Genomic DNA, 20462 nt, shown 5'->3' with positions numbered 1-20462 from the left:
TCGCTACCACATAGTAAGTTTATTTTAATTTTTATAGTTTTTTTGAATCATATTAGTGTCCGTTGTCTTTTTTTCTCAGGCATTGTTCAAGCCTATGCAGGTGTTTTCAGCCCAATACTTGAATTTTTTTTAAAACGCCGAGCTCGCCTGCATGCACTTTTTACGGCGTATGCTTCTTATCGGCACCCTCGTTCTAGAGACCCCCCACAAAGACACAAAAATTTTTGGGCCAACTATTGGTGTCAAAATAACTTTCTGGATCAGCCACTGTTTAAGGTGGGAAAAATTACTCCAGATCTCATACTATTTTTCTGCAGTCAGAGACGGCGAGTCTCTGTGTTTGTAAAGGGGCAATATAATTGTTGTGAGAATTAATTTTCTCAAGGTAGCTAGGCTCATTTGATAACAATGTTTCCACAGCAGACTGCTAAAAATGTAAAAACAGAGTCAAATAGAAGTTAAAAAACACTTAAACCACAATTTTAGTGGACTTCTGAGATCTTTCATGTTTCATACAGACAACACTACAACAACAGCAACAGAAACGATTGTCAAATGCCAAATCCATCACTCGTCTATCCGCAGGCGCACCAGTTAAAAATTTCAATTAAAAACATGGCTAAGCAAGGCATTTTCAAAACATTCCAACGTGTCTCACTAAATTCCTCCGCACTATGGGTTTATTGCACAAAGTATCTGGCGTAACGAGGCAAGCTAGCCATGCAGATTTTGTTTACAATTTCCACAGTAACGTTTATTCAATTTTCGTCTTAATAATTGTCGATTTGTTAAGTTTTACCAACTTAAAAGGATAGAACTAACGCAACTAAAGTGACGTTATGAAGTGCATATGTCAAATATGTCGTTGTGGGTAAGTTTTCTTCATACTTCTTTCCTACTTACTTCCTAGAGAGACGCTGAACTGCAGCCCTCTGAGCTATTTTATGTAGATAGACGTGCATATTTTACATTGCTAGTCTCAAAATATAAGGGATATATCCTATCTACCTATATTTTTCAGGAGGGGATATGGCTTAGATGGGTAGTCATAGAGTGTTTTATCCTCATTTTAAGCTATGCAAACCCAATTAGAGGGTCTGCCACTGCCTCTCTACCAGATAACTCCCTGTACCATCCCCAAAATTTCCCCCACATGGCTTGGTTCAACCCAGGGCTGTAGTAACATTATTTGAACCATATTAAATTGTAGCCAAACGGGGATTAAACCCCTATCTCCTGCACAATCACTAAGCTCACCAATGTGTAGCCCTGAGAACTACAAAATTACTTGACAAAAAACACATGAAACCACTCTGGTCTTTTAATGTTGTCAATGAAACCAGAAGAAAGCCACCATCTGTGTTATTTGAGCTGGATCATTATAGCTACAAAATTTAAGGGCAAAACTAAATGTAGAGAGAGAGAGGGGAGGAGCAACTCACATATTGATTTTTCTTATTGTTTTTGTCATAACAAGTGAATACTAAATGGAAAATGAAATCAATTCCAAAATTCAAAAAAGGAACATAGAAAACATTGCAGCTAGCCAACAAGCCAACTGCAATTACATTGAAATAAAGGAGAAAATTGTTATTTTAGTTGTATACATTTTTTTTACAAAATTTATAGTTTATATTTTAAAACTGATTTTCGTACAAAAATATTTTTTTTGTATAGCTATATAGTAGATATCTTTGTGTTTCATCACCTATACACAGCGTTATTGTGTTTTATGTTCATTAAAAAAAGAAGACAGGATGTTCAAAATCACCTATACACAGCGTTATTGTGTTTTATGTTCATTAAAAAAAGAAGACAGGATGTTCAAAATTTATAGAATAGGGTATTTAAGGGCTCTGATTCAAAGAAGGAGGGCTCTAGAATTAGCGTCAGAACTAAGTCAAAGCCTGAGAGAAATGGATATGCGAGTGGCTCCAAGATATAAATAAGTTTCACACCAACTATCTCACATTGCATTTTATTAGTATCATATTATCATGGTCACAAATCTCACACAAACATATCCTATGAAATGATATGAGTCTCACATTAACTTTTCTCATCATAAAATGTCGCAACTCTGCACCAACTTGGCTTTCTTCCACCATTTGGCAGATACCTTTAAATTCACTGAACCAAAACTGAACCAGCCCCCCAAAAATGTGTGGCTAAAGTAATTGCACAGGTTTACAGGTGAAGAAAATTCAAATCCTTATATAGATCAAGGTTGTGTTGTGAAGAGGAATGCCATTAAACCAGCATAATGTTATTAACCAAGCCAGTTGCATTGAATGTAGTAATAAAAAATTAAGGTAAACTGCTCAGGAAGATCTATATACAATTGGTGGCGCCGTAGAATAGTGGTTATAGCTCTCGTACTCTGTGCGGGAGACCGGGGTTCGATTCCTCTTGACGGCGATTCAACATGGGCGAGTGAATGTTACCATAGCCCCGGGTTAACCCAAGCCATGTGAGGGAAATTGGGAAGATGGCACACTGTGTGGGCCGTTGGATGTTGCCAGGAGTTGTCTAGTAGAGCCCCGGCTCTAATTGGGTCTGCGTAGCTCAAAATGAGCATTAAATACTCTAGGACTCTCCATCTACCCCATGGCCCCTCCTGGAAATAATAGACAGGGTATATCCCTCGATATTTGTGAGGCTAGCCATGTAAAATATGCACATCTCTAATAAGTAGCTAGGTAGGGGAATTATTGTTTATTGTCTAGCAGGTAAAGTAGCTCAATTTAATCTGGAGTTCAAATTAACTAGTAAACAGAAACAACTGGAAATGAGAGCCATGACACTGGGCACACAATGATCTGGCTAACTAAGGCCAGATATTGAAGTGTAGAAACAAAAGTGAACTGAAGATAGTGCGTTAACTTTATCCAACCAGCCGTCAACCTATAGAAACTGCAAATTTTAGCTCCATAAATAGCTGTTGTAATATATTTGTACTATTTATATATAAAGTTTTTGAGCTGATATTGAAGTGAATATAGTTCTGAAATATATGTATGCTTACTTCAATCTAAACATGTGGTGAGATATTGGTTGATGTTAATTACTTGTCAGCGAACATTTAAAAGACCTGGGGTGAGAAAATGATTGTCATCATTATCATTCTTAGCCAATCGCCTATTTTTATGTTTATATTAATTACCTTTTTTCAATCTGAGCTAGACCGTTTTAGTTCTCAACTCACAGACTGAACTAGGTGTCAGATTTTATGAGACAAGTGGAGGAAATTCACTTTTCTGTCGTTTCTCAAAGAGACCCCTTACTTGAGTGTCATTTTGGCAACAAGAACAACAAAAAAGTAATTCCAATCAATGCACGTTTATAATATCTATACATTGGTTGAGTTGAAATACGAATGTCCCAATTTGATATGCAGTTTGATTAAACCTGTATATCTTTAAATGTGAATATCTTAAAGAAAATTTGTTAAATAACTATTAAACTTTGTATTAGAAGTCTAACATTATCTTATACATTGTGACCCTTTGAAAATGAGTTCTTTGGACATTGTATAGTGTAGAAGTTAAGCATCCTCCACTTGTTAACTAACTAACACTTTTGTATAGGTCCCTGCAATTATTCTACCTCCAAAACTTAATCCTTAGAAGCTTAATTAACTTGTGCATGTTAAGTTTCAGGTTTTTAAAATAGAAAGCTCACACGTTTTTAAAAGCTGTATTTCCACTCAATATCAATTCGGATTGGATCAGATCAGAGAGGAACAAGAAAAATATCTTAATTTGATTGGCTATCTGCTAATTATTCTTTTGTTTTTATAATTTTTTCCTGACAAAGGATGGACTGTTAGGTCAAATTTCGTACAACAGGGAACTGATAATAATGAGCATTTTTTTAACAGAAGTTGTGGAAAATTTATGTGACTAGTGCTCTATTTTATGATTTTGTTTTTTACTATGCTTCCATACCAACTATACATAATTTAAAGAAGAACACTGATTGAAGTTTGTGTGAATTAAACACCAGTAAATTATTTATATAATGCACCGCACGTTTTTTTAAAACAATTTTATATTTTTTATCCAATTCATAAAACTGTGTCAAGCATTCGCCCTAATTTCTTGATTCAAGAAGTATTCGGGCGGTAATTTATACTTTACGAAGTATTTAGATTTAAACAACTCCTGAAACTTAGCCGTCTAACCATACCTTAGATTGAATTACTCTATTGAAATTATAAGCTAAAACATCAGTCAGTCATCCATTTAAAACTTGAGCAGACAATTTAATAAAACACACTTCAAATTAAGGATATACTAGACAAGTACCAATATCGCATAAATTATAAACTTAATCTCAGATCGTATTTTTTGCATTTTTTATTACCATTTATTAAGTGGGAAGTTCCAACTTGTTTCTTATGTATAAATATTTTCTATAAAATTAGTAATACTTTTTAATATTTGTTTCTTACTTAAGTCTAAACAAATAAACCCAGCAGTGAAAATGTTTATGAAAGAATATCTTTGTGTTGTTCTGTATTTATGTATGTATGGTGTTTCCTTTACGTGCAATAATACTAACAAACTGGCAAAAGTTAACACATTCAGTACTTATACGGTGCCTGAAATGACCTCCACAAAACAAGTACTGAAATTGAGAGTCAGATTTTATACATTATGCTGGTAATTCTAGGCATCTGCTAAAATCAGGGCCTCTTAAACATTTTTCGAATCCATTATGAAAGGTATATAAATAGCTGTTTTATTTGCTTTAGCAAACATCGCTGTCCACACTACATGCCAACAAGACCACAAGTTACAAACAAAGGACCATGTGCTTTATCAGAATACCAAGAGGGTTATAAGACCAGCAAAGGAGAACGTATTATTGTCAATCGTCCTCAGGATAACCTTAAGCATGATGGTGATGGAGATTACATCACTAGCCATAAGGAGAACTTTCATGCTCATGAGCATCAACCACGCGTTGATCACCGACCAACCGAGCAATACGTTAAAAGAGAAGAGCCGATGGATCTGAGTACAGAATATGGAACAAAATACTTAAAAGGGAAGGGACAAGTCGCTCCTCTTCCGCAATATTTTAAAAAGAAAACTCAACCCTTTGGGAATGAGGAGGAATTAAAAGGTAAATCTGTCACGCACGAAGACTATGAAAATAAAGGCCTCAACCCGAGGCCACATCTTTACAAGTTACGTGATAATCACACGCTTTCAAATGCTCCAATGGACGAAAAGTCGACGCACCAAGCAGATTATCAAGGCCTGTATGGAGATAGATCTCACATTGTGCCAAGGCGAGCTGATAACTTGGATGGAAAAGGTGATTTTAAAATCTGCTTTCGTTGTTTTACTTTTTCGCGGAATAAATAACACTTTTTCATATTAATGAGCGTTGTACAATGGGACTCTTCCGTCCGAGGCATTAAAAAACCTGCGTTTTTTTTCTTTATAGGACCTGGACAGTTTGAAACAACACATCATGAACACTTTGTGAAACATACTCAGAGACCAAGATCATCCAAAGGTATGTAAAAAAATTTTTAAAATCGCTTTTCGCGAAATTTAAATCCTCAAACAATTTTGATACAAACTTTCTTCCTCCTGTCCAACCTGAAAAAATACATGCTTTTTTATCTTTTTTACTTTGGGTCAAAATAGCTTGACAACGACTTAAATTAGCAAATTTCTCCAAAGCCAGATCAACTTCAAAGCGAAAGCGAAACAACCTTCAAACCCAAATATACCCTTTTTGCAACTTTTGACTTATAACGCTAAGCACGAATAAATCGTCTATGCTGAATGTAAATCGCTTTAAACAGCTCAGCAGCATGTACCAGAGCTTTCTTCGCCGCCAGTATAAATGTCGAAAAGACAAGAGACCTTGAAACAAGGTTGCGAAGATCCGACCTTCGACCTTCCTTCGGCTTTACTTTTTAATCACCTATGTTCTTTATAGGGTGGAAAACTGAATATATACCTAACAACCAACCGTTTTCTGGACAATCAATTGTGCAGACGGACTATAAGCACCACAAAAATGCGTCGAAATCACATCCTGTCAAATACGACAACGGCCTGTTTAACTCTGATCAGCAGTTAGACGATGAAACCACACATGGTGCCACATACAAACACTGGCAGGTGCAAAGAAATGTGGCTAAACGAGACCAAGACGTATACAGACCCCCGTCGGCCGCCATGGATATGCAAAAGACATCAGACGATTACAAAAATTTCGGACGGCGTGGCGCGGCAAAATCATTACGGCCGAAGACAAATGTCAATTTCGGTGATGAATTTGACGGCGTGACGTCGTACGCCGACGGTTACGTCAAACATCAAATCTCACCACGACATAAAACTCAGCGCAGTAGAGATTACTACTCGTCCAATGTTCCATTCGACTCGACAACAGAGAGCAAAGATAACTACAAACAACAAAACGTCGCTCCTGCACAGATGATAAAACGGGAACATGAAATATTTGATACAAAGAAACCATTTGCCAACAAGACGTCCTACGGAGAGCAGTTTGAATCAAAGAAATTACCTGAATGCCCAAGTTCAAAGATAGTTATGAATAACTTTGCCGGATATGATCTTATCGATGACTTTATCAACGGCCACCGATTTCTAATTAAAAATGGCGAAGTGAGTACAGCATCGAGCTTTCGTGGAGACACCCCTCCTCTTCCACCAATCGGAGGTGGAAAAAACACAACAGAAGTTTATGTCAAAGTGTAATTTTGTTCACTTGAGTAATTTGTTGATAAAAATTAGCAAAAATTCAGCAAAAATAAGTTTAATCTGCTTTGCAAAACGTCAACATAGGCTTCTTCCTAAACCAGTTAATTCGCATTATTTTTAGTAGCCTGCTATAAATTATAGATATCTTTAAATTTTTAAACTTAAAAATTAAAGTCCAGGACTCGTAAAAATTTTGACTTTTAAGTTTAGCATATTTCACCGATTTTTAATTGTAATATAAAGAATTTTGTAATTTTTTTTTACCGCTATTTCTCCAAATTATGTTGAGATAATGTCACTAAGTGACACAAAAATAGATGTATTTACCTTAACGTATTTAAGAAACACTTAATTGTTAAAATTACATCCCGTAAAATTCTATCTGGACAAAACTGCTTTCATGAAAGCAGTTTTGTCCAGAATTTTATCCTGTTTTACAAGGTTGTGGGATACAGTAAATTATAATATATATTCTTTATTAGTATATTTATGCGTGGAATTTATTTAAAGATTTTTTTGTTTTGTTCTGTTTTTATTTAGAAACACTTTCTCTAAAAACTATATACTTCTCTCCATTGCAAGGGTAAGAGTAGTTAATAATTTTTTTGCCAGCGTCATCTTCTGGTAAATAAAACAGCCCTGAGATGGAGGATATTTACAATTTATTTCTTAACTCGCACTTAATTTGTATTATTGGTTTGAATGAAAAAAGAAAATAAATTTGTATATAACAAAATAAATGTTGTTTTTTCTGCATATAGAATGCGACATCACATGCGCACATTGAAAAAATTAGAAATTTTTGAAAGCGCGCATGCGCTAACAAAAAATCTCGCGCGCTTTTTTGTCATAGCGAAAAATTAGTTGAATGAAAACAAGTCGTAACTGTAAGCACCGTCAATTTCTCTTTTTTAAATCAGTGTTAATCCCGCACCAACCGCGTCCCATCAGAACAGACCGTCGTGAAAGATCGATTTTTAAAAAAAAATCTTCACTGTTGTTGAGCCATCGTTATTTGAGTTATATTTACGAAAGATAAAATATGGAACACGAGTGTCATTAAATGCAGTTTAAAATTTAGTCGATGTTAAATTAATTATTTTCAAATACTGTAAATGACTATTTAACTCACAGGGTGCTTATTTAATCTTGCGATCTTATTAATGGGTGTTTTATCGGACTGGACGCTTATTGAGGATGACTTTTTAAAAAAATCCATTTATAAAAAGTGGTACCCAGCCTTTTAAAACTTCAACAAAGTTTAATATTAAAATTAACCGTAAAACTGTAACAAAGTATGTCGTTTATAATACCATCAGTATACCAAACCTAATGATAAGACCAAAGACGTAAATATACAACAAGAATATCAGCTCTGGCAATGTCACACCGAAACTTTCTTTAAAACACGTATTTTGAAGCATAAGAATCTTTAAAAAGTTCTTAAAAACGAAATTTTTAACCATATTAACCTTACTTGTTACAACAAGAACATCAGCTCTGGCAATGTCATACCGAAACTTTCTTTAAAACACGTATTTTGAAGCATAAGAATCTTTAAAAAGTTCTTAAAAACGAAATTTTTAACCATATTAACCTTACTTGTATCGAGGCAAAAAGTCCTATTCGACTAAAAACCTTTTTAGACTCTGGCTTGATAGGGTTTGTTATTAGAAAAAATACATATAACTCTCGCTCTACCGGTAAGCTTTAACAAGCGTGATTGGTTGAAAATTCGTGCAACAATAACAAAGATGGTAAACCTTAATTACGACCTTGGTAAGTTAATAATTTATTCGACAGTAAACAGCTTGAGATCCTAATCGAATATGATCGTGAGAAAAGAGAAACTGTAATGAATTGAAAGAGTTATTTTTAGTACTTAATCCATGCAAGAAATAGCGTTAAACAAATTAACTGAACGAAGCTGATGTGTAAACATATGGTACCGGGAAAACAAACTGCGAACGTATTTGTTTCAAAGTTATTAAAAGTAGAGTAGAGAAGAAAAATGGTCGATGATTTTTAGAAAGACGGAATGAATTTATAAATTTTAGTTAAAGAATATTACACACATAATTCGGTTTGAATACATTTTCTGTCACCTTTGATGGTGTGAGGTATCGGATTGCAAAACATAGCCATGTATGTTTACCCGGGCTTAATTAAATGTTACGACCTGGAAAGGGAGGGGGGGGGGGGGGGAGGGGGGTTTCTTATGCAATCGAACTTTGCACATTTGTAAGATGTCTTTAAGGTAACAAATCCCTAGCAACACATTTTTAGTGCTGTCATCATACCATTCGCTTGAAATTTGTCCATAATATTTTGGTATGGGTTTGTGTTAGGTATTATACTACTGTGCCAAGTTCAAATTACGATTGTAGTCCAGTATGTACTTTGTATACCCTACAAATAGTGAAAAAAAGATGGCGGATGAGCAGTTTGTGTTAAAGAAAACAAAACAGCATAAAAAAGATGGGAAATGTTCAGAACCTCAAGAATACCATGAAAAAATTGATATGCTTAAAAAACTTGAACTTTACCAACGAAAAACATTGTTGAATCAACAGCTCACTTATAAAAGAAGCGTTGAGAGATATACAAAATCACCCAGCACCAGACCGAGGTCGAGTTCTTGTCCAGAGGCGACGTTCTTTCCACCTTCCCCATCTTGCACTCAAACGAGAAATGCTCACGCTAAAGATAATGTTGCTGTGCAACCAGAAACAATTGTTACGGAAGAATGTGGACATGCTTCGAAATATGAAGAAAGTGAAAGAGAAGAATTACATGAAGAAATAGTATACGAGGAACAAACAAACAAAAGAAGACGTTGCATTCTAATGTGCTTTTAAGAGTTTATTTTACCTTAAAATACCGAAATCAAGCGCACCCGATTATAAGTGCACCCATTGTTAAGCGCACCAAATCTTTACCTAAATTTTATTGCCGTTTATAAGCGTACCCTCAGATAAGCGCATATAGGGAAAGGAGATATAGAATACAATGTTTGTTTCACTTAAAATGCAAGATTTTTTTCTGCTTCTTTAATTTTGTTACGGATATAGTTTTTATAATTTTTTACAGCATATATATAATATCTACACGAAAGTTCAATCCCTCCTCCAGGGACCGAAGTGTCTTCAGGAACACGACGCTTTTCACCAGTAATGACTGCTTTCATCCATAAAAATCGGCACTCATTTATGATTGGATACAAATTCTTGGCCAATATGATACACAAATATAGTACATACATCATCGAAAAAAAATTATTTAATTTTTCTTTCTTTTTTTTTACTTGCACTTTCCTTTTCCTCGCATCAAAATCTTGCTATCACCACTGATAAGCGCTGCGCTTGATTTCGGCATTTTACGGTAAGCCACAACACAAGAGCGACACAAAGCGCTTGTCGTCGAAAATAGAAGTGCCAAAAAATTGCCATAAACACGGCCACACATTTCACATGATAAATATATTTTACCAGAGCCTAAAATCAAAAATATATTTAATCTTCTCGGTAGTTTCTTTGTCTTCGTATATATAGTATGACATAATTCCGTTATCGTTCGATAAAATTTTAGTTTTAATTTAATTTTCAGGTTAAAATCACGAAATATTCTATGTGTATGTAAAAAAATATTTTAGCAACGTTAAATTAAAAACACGCCAAATTTTGCTCCCCACTATCGTCAAATTAAAACCACAACAGAAAATTTAGAAAATGGATAAAACACAAATCCAATATTGGTTTTCACAAGTCGCAGCATTGAATCTTCAAGTTATGATTTTTTGTTTCAAATATCTCGTGAACAATCCAATAAAACACTTAACAAAAAAAAATGCATGCTAATAAAGAACATGGGTACTACAACTGTGAATATAAAAATATGGATGATTGTGTTTTTTATTTGAAGAAAAATCCTTTTAATGTAGTTTTAAAAGGTATTACAGCATACTTTACTCTCGTTAAGTGGGACACTCAAGCGAAGAAGGGAAAATGTACTACTTAGCAGGCGTTCTACTTAAGCGAATCTCCTCATCTGTAGGATTTTCATCAAATTGCTCAATTTGTCCTAATTATCGCGAGATTTCTTGAGAGACTTATGGAGATCTTAGACGGATTCGTAAATTCATAATCAAAATATGGTGATAGTAATTGTGTTTATTTTTTCTCTTTCTATATCTCATCAAACCAAGAAAATTCTAGAAAAGTTTTGTTTACAAAATTTTTCTTTCAAATCATTGCAATGTGTTCAAAAAATTTGAAGTCATTCCATCCACTTAAGCGAAATTTTTGCTTCAAGGGCGGAGATAAAATGTACTACTTCGGGCGTCCTACTTATTCAGGGTCTCACTTAAGCGAATTTTTTTGCTTGAAAAGGGTAAGAAAGTTCAAGGGACGGATAAAAAGCGTACTATATAGCGGGCGTCCTACTTAACGAGAGTATACTGTATGTCTAAAAATATTATACTCTGTTTAGCAAAACCTAACAAAATTTTATTTTGCGAAAATAAACAGTTGAAATGAACGTTTTTTTGACAATGATTTTAGGGCTTGTTGTAGCAAAAAATTTTGTAACCACCAGCAGAAAATTTACCCGTTGAATGTATGACAGACTTGTGGAATTGATGTATTAACAAAAGAAGAACGAAAAGTTCTATTTTTATTATTATTACTATTATTTACCCAGGATAGCCTCTTCAGTTTCTATACGAACTGTTATCAAGGAGGATCTTGCGAAGGGGGTCCTACTGCATCTAAAGCTCCCATTTGAGCTACGGAAGGCGTGCAAGCACAACAACCGCTCAACCAGACAACCGCCTAAGATATCAATCCCATTCTCATGCTAAACGTTTAGCAGAAAGGATCGCTTCACACTTTTATAGTCTCTGGCATGACTCGGTCAGGGTTTGAACCCAAGACCTTCCACACTGGAGCCGAGCGCTCTACCACAAGGCCACCAGTCGGTATGTTATGTCAAGTATACGTTCAACACATCGTCTGACCTGCAGCTTTTTTTCTTGAAAACTAATAAGTTAGTATGAAATATGCTTATGTAAAGTTAACAATTTTGTTGACATCAAGAAAGTTAGAGCTAAAGTTTTTCCAGTAGCAAATTTGGGTATATTGGTCGATATTGGAGAAAAGAGAAATTGGCCGACAATTTTTAGCCATGGACGGAGATCACGAAGAAAAAGATTTGCAGAATCCAGTCTAAGCTATATTACTTATTGTAAAAAAACTTCTAAGGTCAAATTCCATGATAGGTCTGCGTATCTTCCTAGGCAGCGTAACTTTCAAGAAAGGATAACAGCATTTGGACAAGTATTTCCAGATGTATTGCATGAAATTACATTTAGATAAGTATACCATGAATCTTCTATATAAAGTAACAATCAATTCCATTTGTGGTTTAAAATTGTTTAATTGTCTGTTGATTTACAAGAATGGTTTTATCAATTTGCAGTTTACCATTTTTAAGAACCAGCTATATCAAGTTAGCACTAAAAAACCGACACAATCAATTTCAGTATCACTTCATATTAGCAGCGGGTTTAGAAGGTGTTTGAAAAAGATATAATTTGGATGATTATTGTGAGTGTTTGAAAGGGAAGCAGGCGTTTTCTTCGCTTTCTGAAAGGTTCATCCTTCTGATTTGCATTGATATATTGACAATTCTAATCTTTTGCAGTATAAAAGAAATATTTTTCCAAGCAGTAGTTAATGTTGGCGCTTTACTGTAAAAAAAATTCTACAAGACAACGTGTGATTAACAAGGTTAAGTCGAGAAATATTTGTGTATATGCTTACACAATAAAATTTGGTTGGTGTCATAGTCTCTGGAAAATGCTGGCCGTGACCTCTTCAATCTACAAAAGAGAAAAAAAAGGGTAAATTCGCCTGTTGTACATATTCCTGCATTGATATTTTGTTCATTCTTGTTCTCCTGTTAGCAAGCAATAATTGAGTCTCCGCTGGACACACTTTTTTCAAAACCAAAAATTGCATAAAATTAGCATAATTAGACAGCTAACGAAATTATAGTCCGCGTTCATAAAGCATTTTAAGAATAATGAACTCTTTTTTTCTTTTTAAACTTGTTTGTTTGGTGTACATGTCAGCGATGAAGTAAAAGATGAAATAACCAAGTCGACTCACAAATGACCAAATAAGGAAATGTTATATTTACATATCAAGCTACCTCGTGCCGAGCTTTAAGACGGATGTTAATACCAATCTTCTATTGATGTTAAGCTACTTTAACAAGAAAAAGTTGATAATAAACGCTGAAACACAAATACGTCACACTTTTTTTTTCTTCGCGCCATTGAAACAAGTACATAGTAAATTTTCTGAAACCGCAAATATTTTTTTATGCTCGTGTTTACTTTGCGACCCACCACGAATCATAGACCGACTATCATTTTAGTAGTGAAGTAAACAACAACTATCGTGTTTAACATGCTTCGTCAGGACCGCAGTGACCTATGGGACAAGAGGGTCATGCCCCTCTCTCTCTAAAATTTTCAATCATTGTTAATACTCAATCTAAAGGGTTTAAATCTTAAAATTTACCTTAGGCGAGTCAATAATTGTGAGGCCACATGCAATCGTAAATTATAAACCCTCTCCAAAAATCAAAACAACTTCAATATCTGTTACTGGCTTTGTTCGTATGTGCGAAATTTACTAGCAAATATCGAATGTGCTAACATTTAAAAATATATATATATTGGGCTAACATACAACCTTTTTAGCAAAAACGTTTTTTTCTGTAAACAAGTTTCACAAATATTTCAACTGTTTGTTGTAACTAGAATATTTTCAGTGACTAATCCTCTTACAGATCTGTCGAAGGCGTTCCACGCTGTTAAATCCTTTGTTTAATCACATTAAAGGGACGGTGACATTGCCAAACTCTCGAAAAGGTTTTTAGATATACTTTTGTGAAAGAAAACAAAAATGATTTTCCGGCATTGTGAGCAGTTCTTTTTGGAAAGAAAATAAATATCGTTACCACTATCAATATTTTGGCTATTATATTCTTTTTGTTGTAAAAATACTTTTGGTGTCGATGTATAGCAGAGAACAAATTGTTCATAAATATTTAAAAATAATCATTGAAAGTCCTTTTCACATCGCTCTTGTTATAAAAACAAGTAAAACGTCCTAAAATCCACTGAAATACTTCAAAATATTTTAAGCCAAAAAATGGATACCTGGAGTAAAAAATTGTAATTTTTATACAACTTTTATGTCACAACTAAGTATGTTACACCTAGATAGATGTATATTTACAAAACCTGGATTTCTTAGAAGAAGTTTATGGTAATATATACAAACAGATATAAGACATATGTACACAAATTCGTGTCTTTTTAATAAGCAACCAGTTTATAAGCGACTGTGCTAAAAAATTGCAGCATCTTTAGTGGTATTAGTATAAGTAATACTTCGTACAAGTGAAAATTTATGATTGAAATAATTTTTTCATACATTTAATTAGCGGACTCACTTCCTTGATCCTTTTAGCTACTTTTCGTATTCCGTAAGAGGGTCTTTTTGGTCTGGACGTTAGGCAAGAATTTGACACATTGGTACTGAAATGTTTGCAGGAATTTTATTTATCTTCAAAATTGTTCTGCTTTCTGCTAAGTAACATTTTTCTATCTTTTAAAGGCGTATTTTTTAGAAACTCAAATGAAAATCAAGTTGCTTACAAAAAAAAAAAAACGTGTATACATATAATCTTTGTCTAGCAAGAAAGTAAAACCAACCATAACAAACAAAGCATATTTAAGCACCTGTTATATCCTCTAACGACATTTTTCATATATTGCTTGATTTTGTTTGTCGTAAAATTCTACTAGAATGTCTCTCTTCGAGACCATATTTCTTTCCTAAAAGTTCTGTTTCACTATAACAATTCCGCGGACGCACTCTCATAACATTTTCTATGCCTTCTTCTTGTATAGCTATATCAGATTTTTTTTTAAAGTTTGGCCATTCGTATAATGTGGTAGCATTTTGGTGGTATCTGAGAGGTAACTTAAAAGGTGCGTTTTCTGTCTTTAGCAAGTCTTCTTCTGATTCTAAAAAACATGTCGTCTTAACTGGTAAAGATGCTGACCTTGCAATTGTTTGGTGAATGTTTACACTATCGGGCTGCTCGTCTGATTTACTTTGTGACAACCCACGGGCTTGATTTCTGGATATAATTCTGGAAGATCTTGTCAACGGTATTTTAACATTTTTATCTGGCGAAACAAATGGAGTTGAAACTCTTGGAAGTTTCTGTAGAGAAGAAGTTTCTTTTAAAGGAAATGTGTCTTCTCTTGAAACTCCCCTAGGCAGTGCTTCGGTACAGAGTTCAGGTATAGATACTTCAGAGCTGGATTTGGATAGTGGTGTGCATCGAACATTTCTACCTTGGTCTTGTTCAAAACTTTTCCCCTTCGTTGTGTAATCCAATTTACTGGGAATAAGTTGTGTGACAGAGTCACTACTGGAGCGTGTCAATCGACGATGACTGTTCTGACGCAAGTTGGCAGCAGTGATTCGATCCATGTGGAACAGACGATTATCGCTCGAGTTACTCATCATGGTTGGGCGAAGATAACGTTTATCAGTCCTATCTAACGACTTCGTTTTCGCTCGATTTAGTTGAACATAGTATTCTCCATCCATGTCGGATTTTTTATACGTCAAACATTTCTGTGCGTCAAAGTAGAACTTATCTATGGCTGTTTTAATCGAAACATTGCTTTTCTGTAGCACGCTTTTCGTGTACCTTTCTTCGTTCTCGAGATATTTCAATTCGTTTTCCAATTTTTTCTCGTGTCGATAGTTTTCTTTCTTCGCCATTTTCTCAGCACTTGTTATAGGAACAAAACGAACATATTCAAATCTTGATGGCGTATACATCTCTTGATCTTTAAAAAGCTTTTTATGTAAACAAAACCACTGTTTATTTAAACGTAGATTTCCGTTGTATCTCTCGGCTATTTTCAAGTACTTTCAATCAGCCTCTGAAATAATAAGATTAACGTATTTTTACCCGTTTCGTCACCTGACCTCTTTTTACTTGTACACAGTAAACATATTCCTTCACAAGATACTCTCTAAGTTAATATGTTTGTCCCTTTAACATAGTAACTTTTCATTCATCCTTTAGATAGATAGGTGTGCATATATACATGGCTAGCCTCACAAGTATTTAGAGATATACCCTGTCTATTATTTCCAGAAAGGACTATGGCTTAGATGGGGGAGTCCTAGAGTATTTAACTACTCGCTCCACCAGACAACTCTCTGCAATATCCAACGGCCCACATAGTGTGCCATCTCCCCAATTTCCCTCACATGGCTTGGGTTAGTGCCATCTCCTCAATATCCCTCACATCTCCCGTTATCATAATCCGTTAGTAGCCTTTTCTAATATGCCTGCATTATGGAACAATCCACGTCGTTGGCTACAAAAGCCCTGATATTAGATAAAAACGCTCATGCTGACGTCAGCAACAATTAGGACATATTAAGTGTTTTAAAATAACCAAATAACCTTAGATCCCGAGTTCTAAGTCTACTCTGAATATTGACAAATAATCTTTGACAAGTTCAAATTGTGTGAATCTTTGACAAGTTCAAAATGTGTGAATTTACTAAAAGTTTACATACCAAATTGTAGAGACGAATTTTCGTCTTTGTAATATTGTAACTCGGTGATTTGCTAAAGAAAAAGAATTTTCAAATTACGAATCGTTTCACATTCAGAGTGGTCTAACATATTTACATTTAAGTTACATCAGTCCAGCATCGACAGGAGTTAGGTCTCCCTAAATGAGTACTGCAGGCACAATATTTAGCCAAAAAAGTAAACGATGTGTCGGATGTAGATGACAACAAAAATGACACAATGATAGAGACAATTTTCTTAAGAATATTTAAAAACATCAAACAAATTTATAATATGAGTCGGTTAAAAATAAAGGTCAAGGAAAAAGTTAAAATATTAATCAAAAATTTCATTTAAACTTTGACAGTGTGCTCAAAAATACATAACAAAATATTAACATTATCTGTCTAGAATATGAAAAAAACAATACTTCATTTCTGTCTCTTCTTTATCAACCTGTTTACACAACTTCTTATGTCCCCTTTATAGCTCTTGTACTTTTTGCTTTTCTTCTTTATATTTTTATGTCTTCAAAGTTTAGTTTGGGTCTTCAACACCTTTTTTGCATATATATAATTTTTAATTGTATTTATTTTGATATGTAGCTAGGACACACAGCATAGTTTTCTTACCACGAGGAAATCAGAATGGAAAATATTACGCTGGGTCTCAAACGATTTTTCTGTGGTATTTGATTGGTTAGTTTTATTGTTTTTTGTTGACGTGGTCAATATAGGGAAATCGTTTGTTTTGAACGCGAATAATTTAACTCACCCAAACAAATGTAATTAAATCTTGTGTTTTTAGGAGGGTAAAATGTGACCACGCCGACTTATAGTATGAGGTGAATTTGAATTTTAGGGATTTGCTGTGACATTTGTTTACGTCTACTGAATTTAATATCCTCGAAGAAGGCTAAGTTAACTAGACTAGCTTCCAAGATGTAATTTCGATTCATGTTGTCGAATTACCCTAGCTAAGATGGTAAGTACTTACCTCCATCTCTCATTTTATATTGGGATTAAAACTGGAAATATCTAGTTTGCTACCTATAGAAAACTACAGAATTCTCGGACAGTTTTGTAATTCTAATGCTTTTTACTTATAGAATGTGGCTAGCTAAACAAAAGTTTTTATGAACTTGGCATAGCAATTTAAAAGCGTGAGTAAAAAGCTTTATGGCAGCATATTGTACCAAATAAGCTCCAGCTTCACAGCCTGTGTCTATATTCCAATCAAAGACCCTATGCTGAATGACGAATATTAGTGTCCGGTGGTAAATACTAATATTACTAAAATTTTAGCTATAACAGAACTCAGTAATATTTTCCCCTTGATTGCTCATAGCACATTTTGGGACGCCTTAATTTAATATCATTTTTAAAACTAAGATTCACGAAAAATTGTGTTATAGTAGTATTTAAACCAGGTCGTTGGACATTAAAATATTACAAGTGGAGCTTAACTATCATTTGACCTACAAACATAATGACACCCTCTTGCCCCAAACTAGTCTAATCGGACTTCTTTTAAATTGACCCCAGAACTCGAAAAAGTTTAGGCAGGACAAATTCTTTCAATTTCAATTTCGTTACGCACCCCAGAAGAACTTTCAAATCAAAACCATTTTTGTACTTAAGTTATTGTGTTTTTGTTTTTCACCAAATAAGCCCAGGTGACGCTGCTCATTACTATATGACTGTGGTTGAAGTGATGGAATTTTGTCTGTCTTTTATATATTATGTTGACCGCTTGGAATAACGTACCCGCTATTCATAAATCATGAGAAAGTATGATATAAAAGGACTAGCCGAGACGCTGGGTGTAGCACTACAGAATAGCCGTGTCACGTTTTTATGAAAACTTTTTTATAAATATTTAGGTCAAGCCGCATCCATTAAATCATTGTGTTTATTTTATTCATGATTGAACGTGCGCTGTTTTTTGAAAAGTGAAAGTGGGTAACTTGGGTAGGAAAGAGTTATTGATTTGTAACTTAATGTGTGACTAATGCTAGGAAATTAGAATTTGTTGTTTTAGCTGTACGTGCTGAGTTCCGGACAAAGAAATTAACAGACTTAAACCAAATAACGAAAAATTTAAAATTAGCCTGTGTCTGTGCACATGGTTAAGAATATAGAAATAAATAAATTTTGAGCAACACTCTACCAGACACAGAGTTAAGGTTTCCCAAAATGTCTCAAAAGTAATCTGCGAAAATAATACTTAAACAAGTCTATTATAGCTAAAACTTTGGTAAGTATTGACTGGATCTGTATTCTAATATTTGGCTGTCTATCTATCTGTCTTTGATTCAAAGATTGTAGGTTCGAGTAGCGAGAGATGAAAGCAGAGGACGTTACTCACCCCTTTAAAACCAAACAAAAAGCACATTAAACATACCCGTTCTCAAAAAATCTTTTTTCATGTGGGTTTTGAATACTTTATCGGACAAACAAATGTAAATAAAATGAGAAGTAGAACTGCTATATAAAAAAAAAAGAAACAACAAGACATATATTGGAGAAGAAACATAGTAAATGTTAAACATAGTAAATGTTAAACAACCGTTCAAATCATAGTCACAAGTTCACCAACATGATTGCTACGTGAAATAAACTGAACAGAGATTATTGTTACAGACCCACAATGGCTGTGACCCGTTTGACTTGTGTGTTTATGTAAAACATTTTTTCATAGAAACTTTTCTTTTCTGACAGTTGATGTTATTTTTATTTCTTTTTACTTCTCATGTTTACTCCTGGTTGAAAGAAAACCTCAAAATAACTATTCGCTGTGTGGTAACGCGTATTTTAAATTTTTTGTGTCGCATTAGATAGTAATGGCTATTGTTTTCCATTTCAGCAGAGTATATCTCCGCCTTAGATGGGATCACAATCTTGTTCTTGACATATAGCTAAAGCCTTAATTAAAATATGATGTCAATTTCAAAACTTAAAATAGAGAGGGGTACGCATGCGAACTTTTAAAAATTGCAAGCATCTTTATTGTACGCCACCCATTTCAATTTATTACCTTCTTACCCTAAATCCATAATAATAAAACAGTTTCGGAAATTCCATCACTACCTTAACCCTAACTTTATTTAGACCACCTCCTTATTATCTGAATTAAAACACAGTTTAAAAAATAAATAAATTAAAACTACCTCCGGCCCCTCTTGATGAACACCCTCTTGTCTCAGACTTACAATTACCACCTTCCAATCATCGATTTGATAGAAACGCTACCTACCTTTCATGACAATTAGATTATCAACAGTATCACTTTAACCAGATGTCTCGAGAAAGAGCGTAGCAAAAATGATCTACGGGTAATGCTAAGTTTGTGTATGTTTATATATATAGGTTATGGAGCGAATGTGATATGACCTTACTTTTCATGCTACACATTCATGTTCAAACGGATCTAACCAAGCCACAAAAAGACCTTTGCGAAGACTTGTGGTTACACAATGTTTATGTTAGCGCTCAAGTCAATACCTTTTTCCGCTGAAACTTTCTTTACATCCGTTATGATTTGAAATGTTGAATCCTGTTCTCCGGCAAGATAAGCAAAAAGACGTCCCAAAAGAAAATTAGTGGCTCAGATTCGTTCAGTGAATGAATGCAATATGTTTTGTAGGCTTTACGTGATCACACCAACCAACTAACCAAAACATTGTTTATTTACATAACGATAAAAAGTAGAGAGTGTGACCAAGTGTCATCGTTGCATGTTACGTTGTTTCATGTACGAATCTTGTGTGGCACGTGGCTGTGTAAATAAAGTCGAAGTTTAAAAAAGTAATTCATTAACATGTTTGGTTGAGCAAATATCCCCTTCTGTGACGTTCTTTGATAAATTCAAATCAACACAGGCTGTTAATAATAATTCAAATAAATATATTAATACTTTTTTTGAGTTTTTGTTGTTTGTTTGTTTTAACATGGGTTTGACAAATGCTGCGTGCAGAGCAAAAATGACCATTCCATTTGTTACAAACTGGACGCGAGATTTTCATTT

At 34.3% G+C, this 20462-nt stretch overlaps 2 protein-coding genes across 2 annotated transcripts; one reads left to right on the top strand and one right to left on the bottom strand.

The window, feature by feature from the left end:
• The first annotated feature begins 716 nt into the window (after positions 1 to 716).
• LOC130644793 (stabilizer of axonemal microtubules 1-like) lies at positions 717 to 7492 on the top strand. Its single transcript, XM_057450531.1, has 4 exons — positions 717 to 871; positions 4757 to 5325; positions 5458 to 5529; positions 5962 to 7492. Exons 1-4 carry the CDS (start codon positions 840 to 842, stop codon positions 6747 to 6749), a joined length of 1461 nt encoding a protein of 486 aa, XP_057306514.1. The 5' UTR covers positions 717 to 839; the 3' UTR covers positions 6750 to 7492.
• Positions 7493 to 14352: 6860 nt separating this feature from the next.
• Positions 14353 to 20038, bottom strand: LOC130644784 (uncharacterized). Its single transcript, XM_057450519.1, has 3 exons — positions 19940 to 20038; positions 16439 to 16490; positions 14353 to 15789 (listed from the first exon to the last, which is right to left on the bottom strand). Exon 3 carries the CDS (start codon positions 15683 to 15685, stop codon positions 14591 to 14593), a length of 1095 nt encoding a protein of 364 aa, XP_057306502.1. The 5' UTR covers positions 15686 to 15789; positions 16439 to 16490; positions 19940 to 20038; the 3' UTR covers positions 14353 to 14590.
• Positions 20039 to 20462: the final 424 nt, after the last annotated feature.

Source organism: Hydractinia symbiolongicarpus, chromosome 1 (assembly GCF_029227915.1).
Source record: "Hydractinia symbiolongicarpus strain clone_291-10 chromosome 1, HSymV2.1, whole genome shotgun sequence".
NCBI classification, from domain to species: Eukaryota; Metazoa; Cnidaria; class Hydrozoa; order Anthoathecata; family Hydractiniidae; genus Hydractinia; species Hydractinia symbiolongicarpus.
This window is presented reverse-complemented; position numbering and strand designations above follow the sequence as displayed.

Coding starts and splice junctions, on each gene's coding strand:
- LOC130644793 (XM_057450531.1), top strand. CDS start 840: ATGAAGTGCATATGTCAAATATGTCGTTGTGG. Junction 872..4,756: donor TGTCAAATATGTCGTTGTGG/GTAAGTTTTCTT, acceptor TATTTGCTTTAG/CAAACATCGCTGTCCACACT. Junction 5,326..5,457: donor TGATAACTTGGATGGAAAAG/GTGATTTTAAAA, acceptor TTTTCTTTATAG/GACCTGGACAGTTTGAAACA.
- LOC130644784 (XM_057450519.1), bottom strand. CDS start 15,685: ATGTATACGCCATCAAGATTTGAATATGTTCGTTTTGTTCCTATAACA.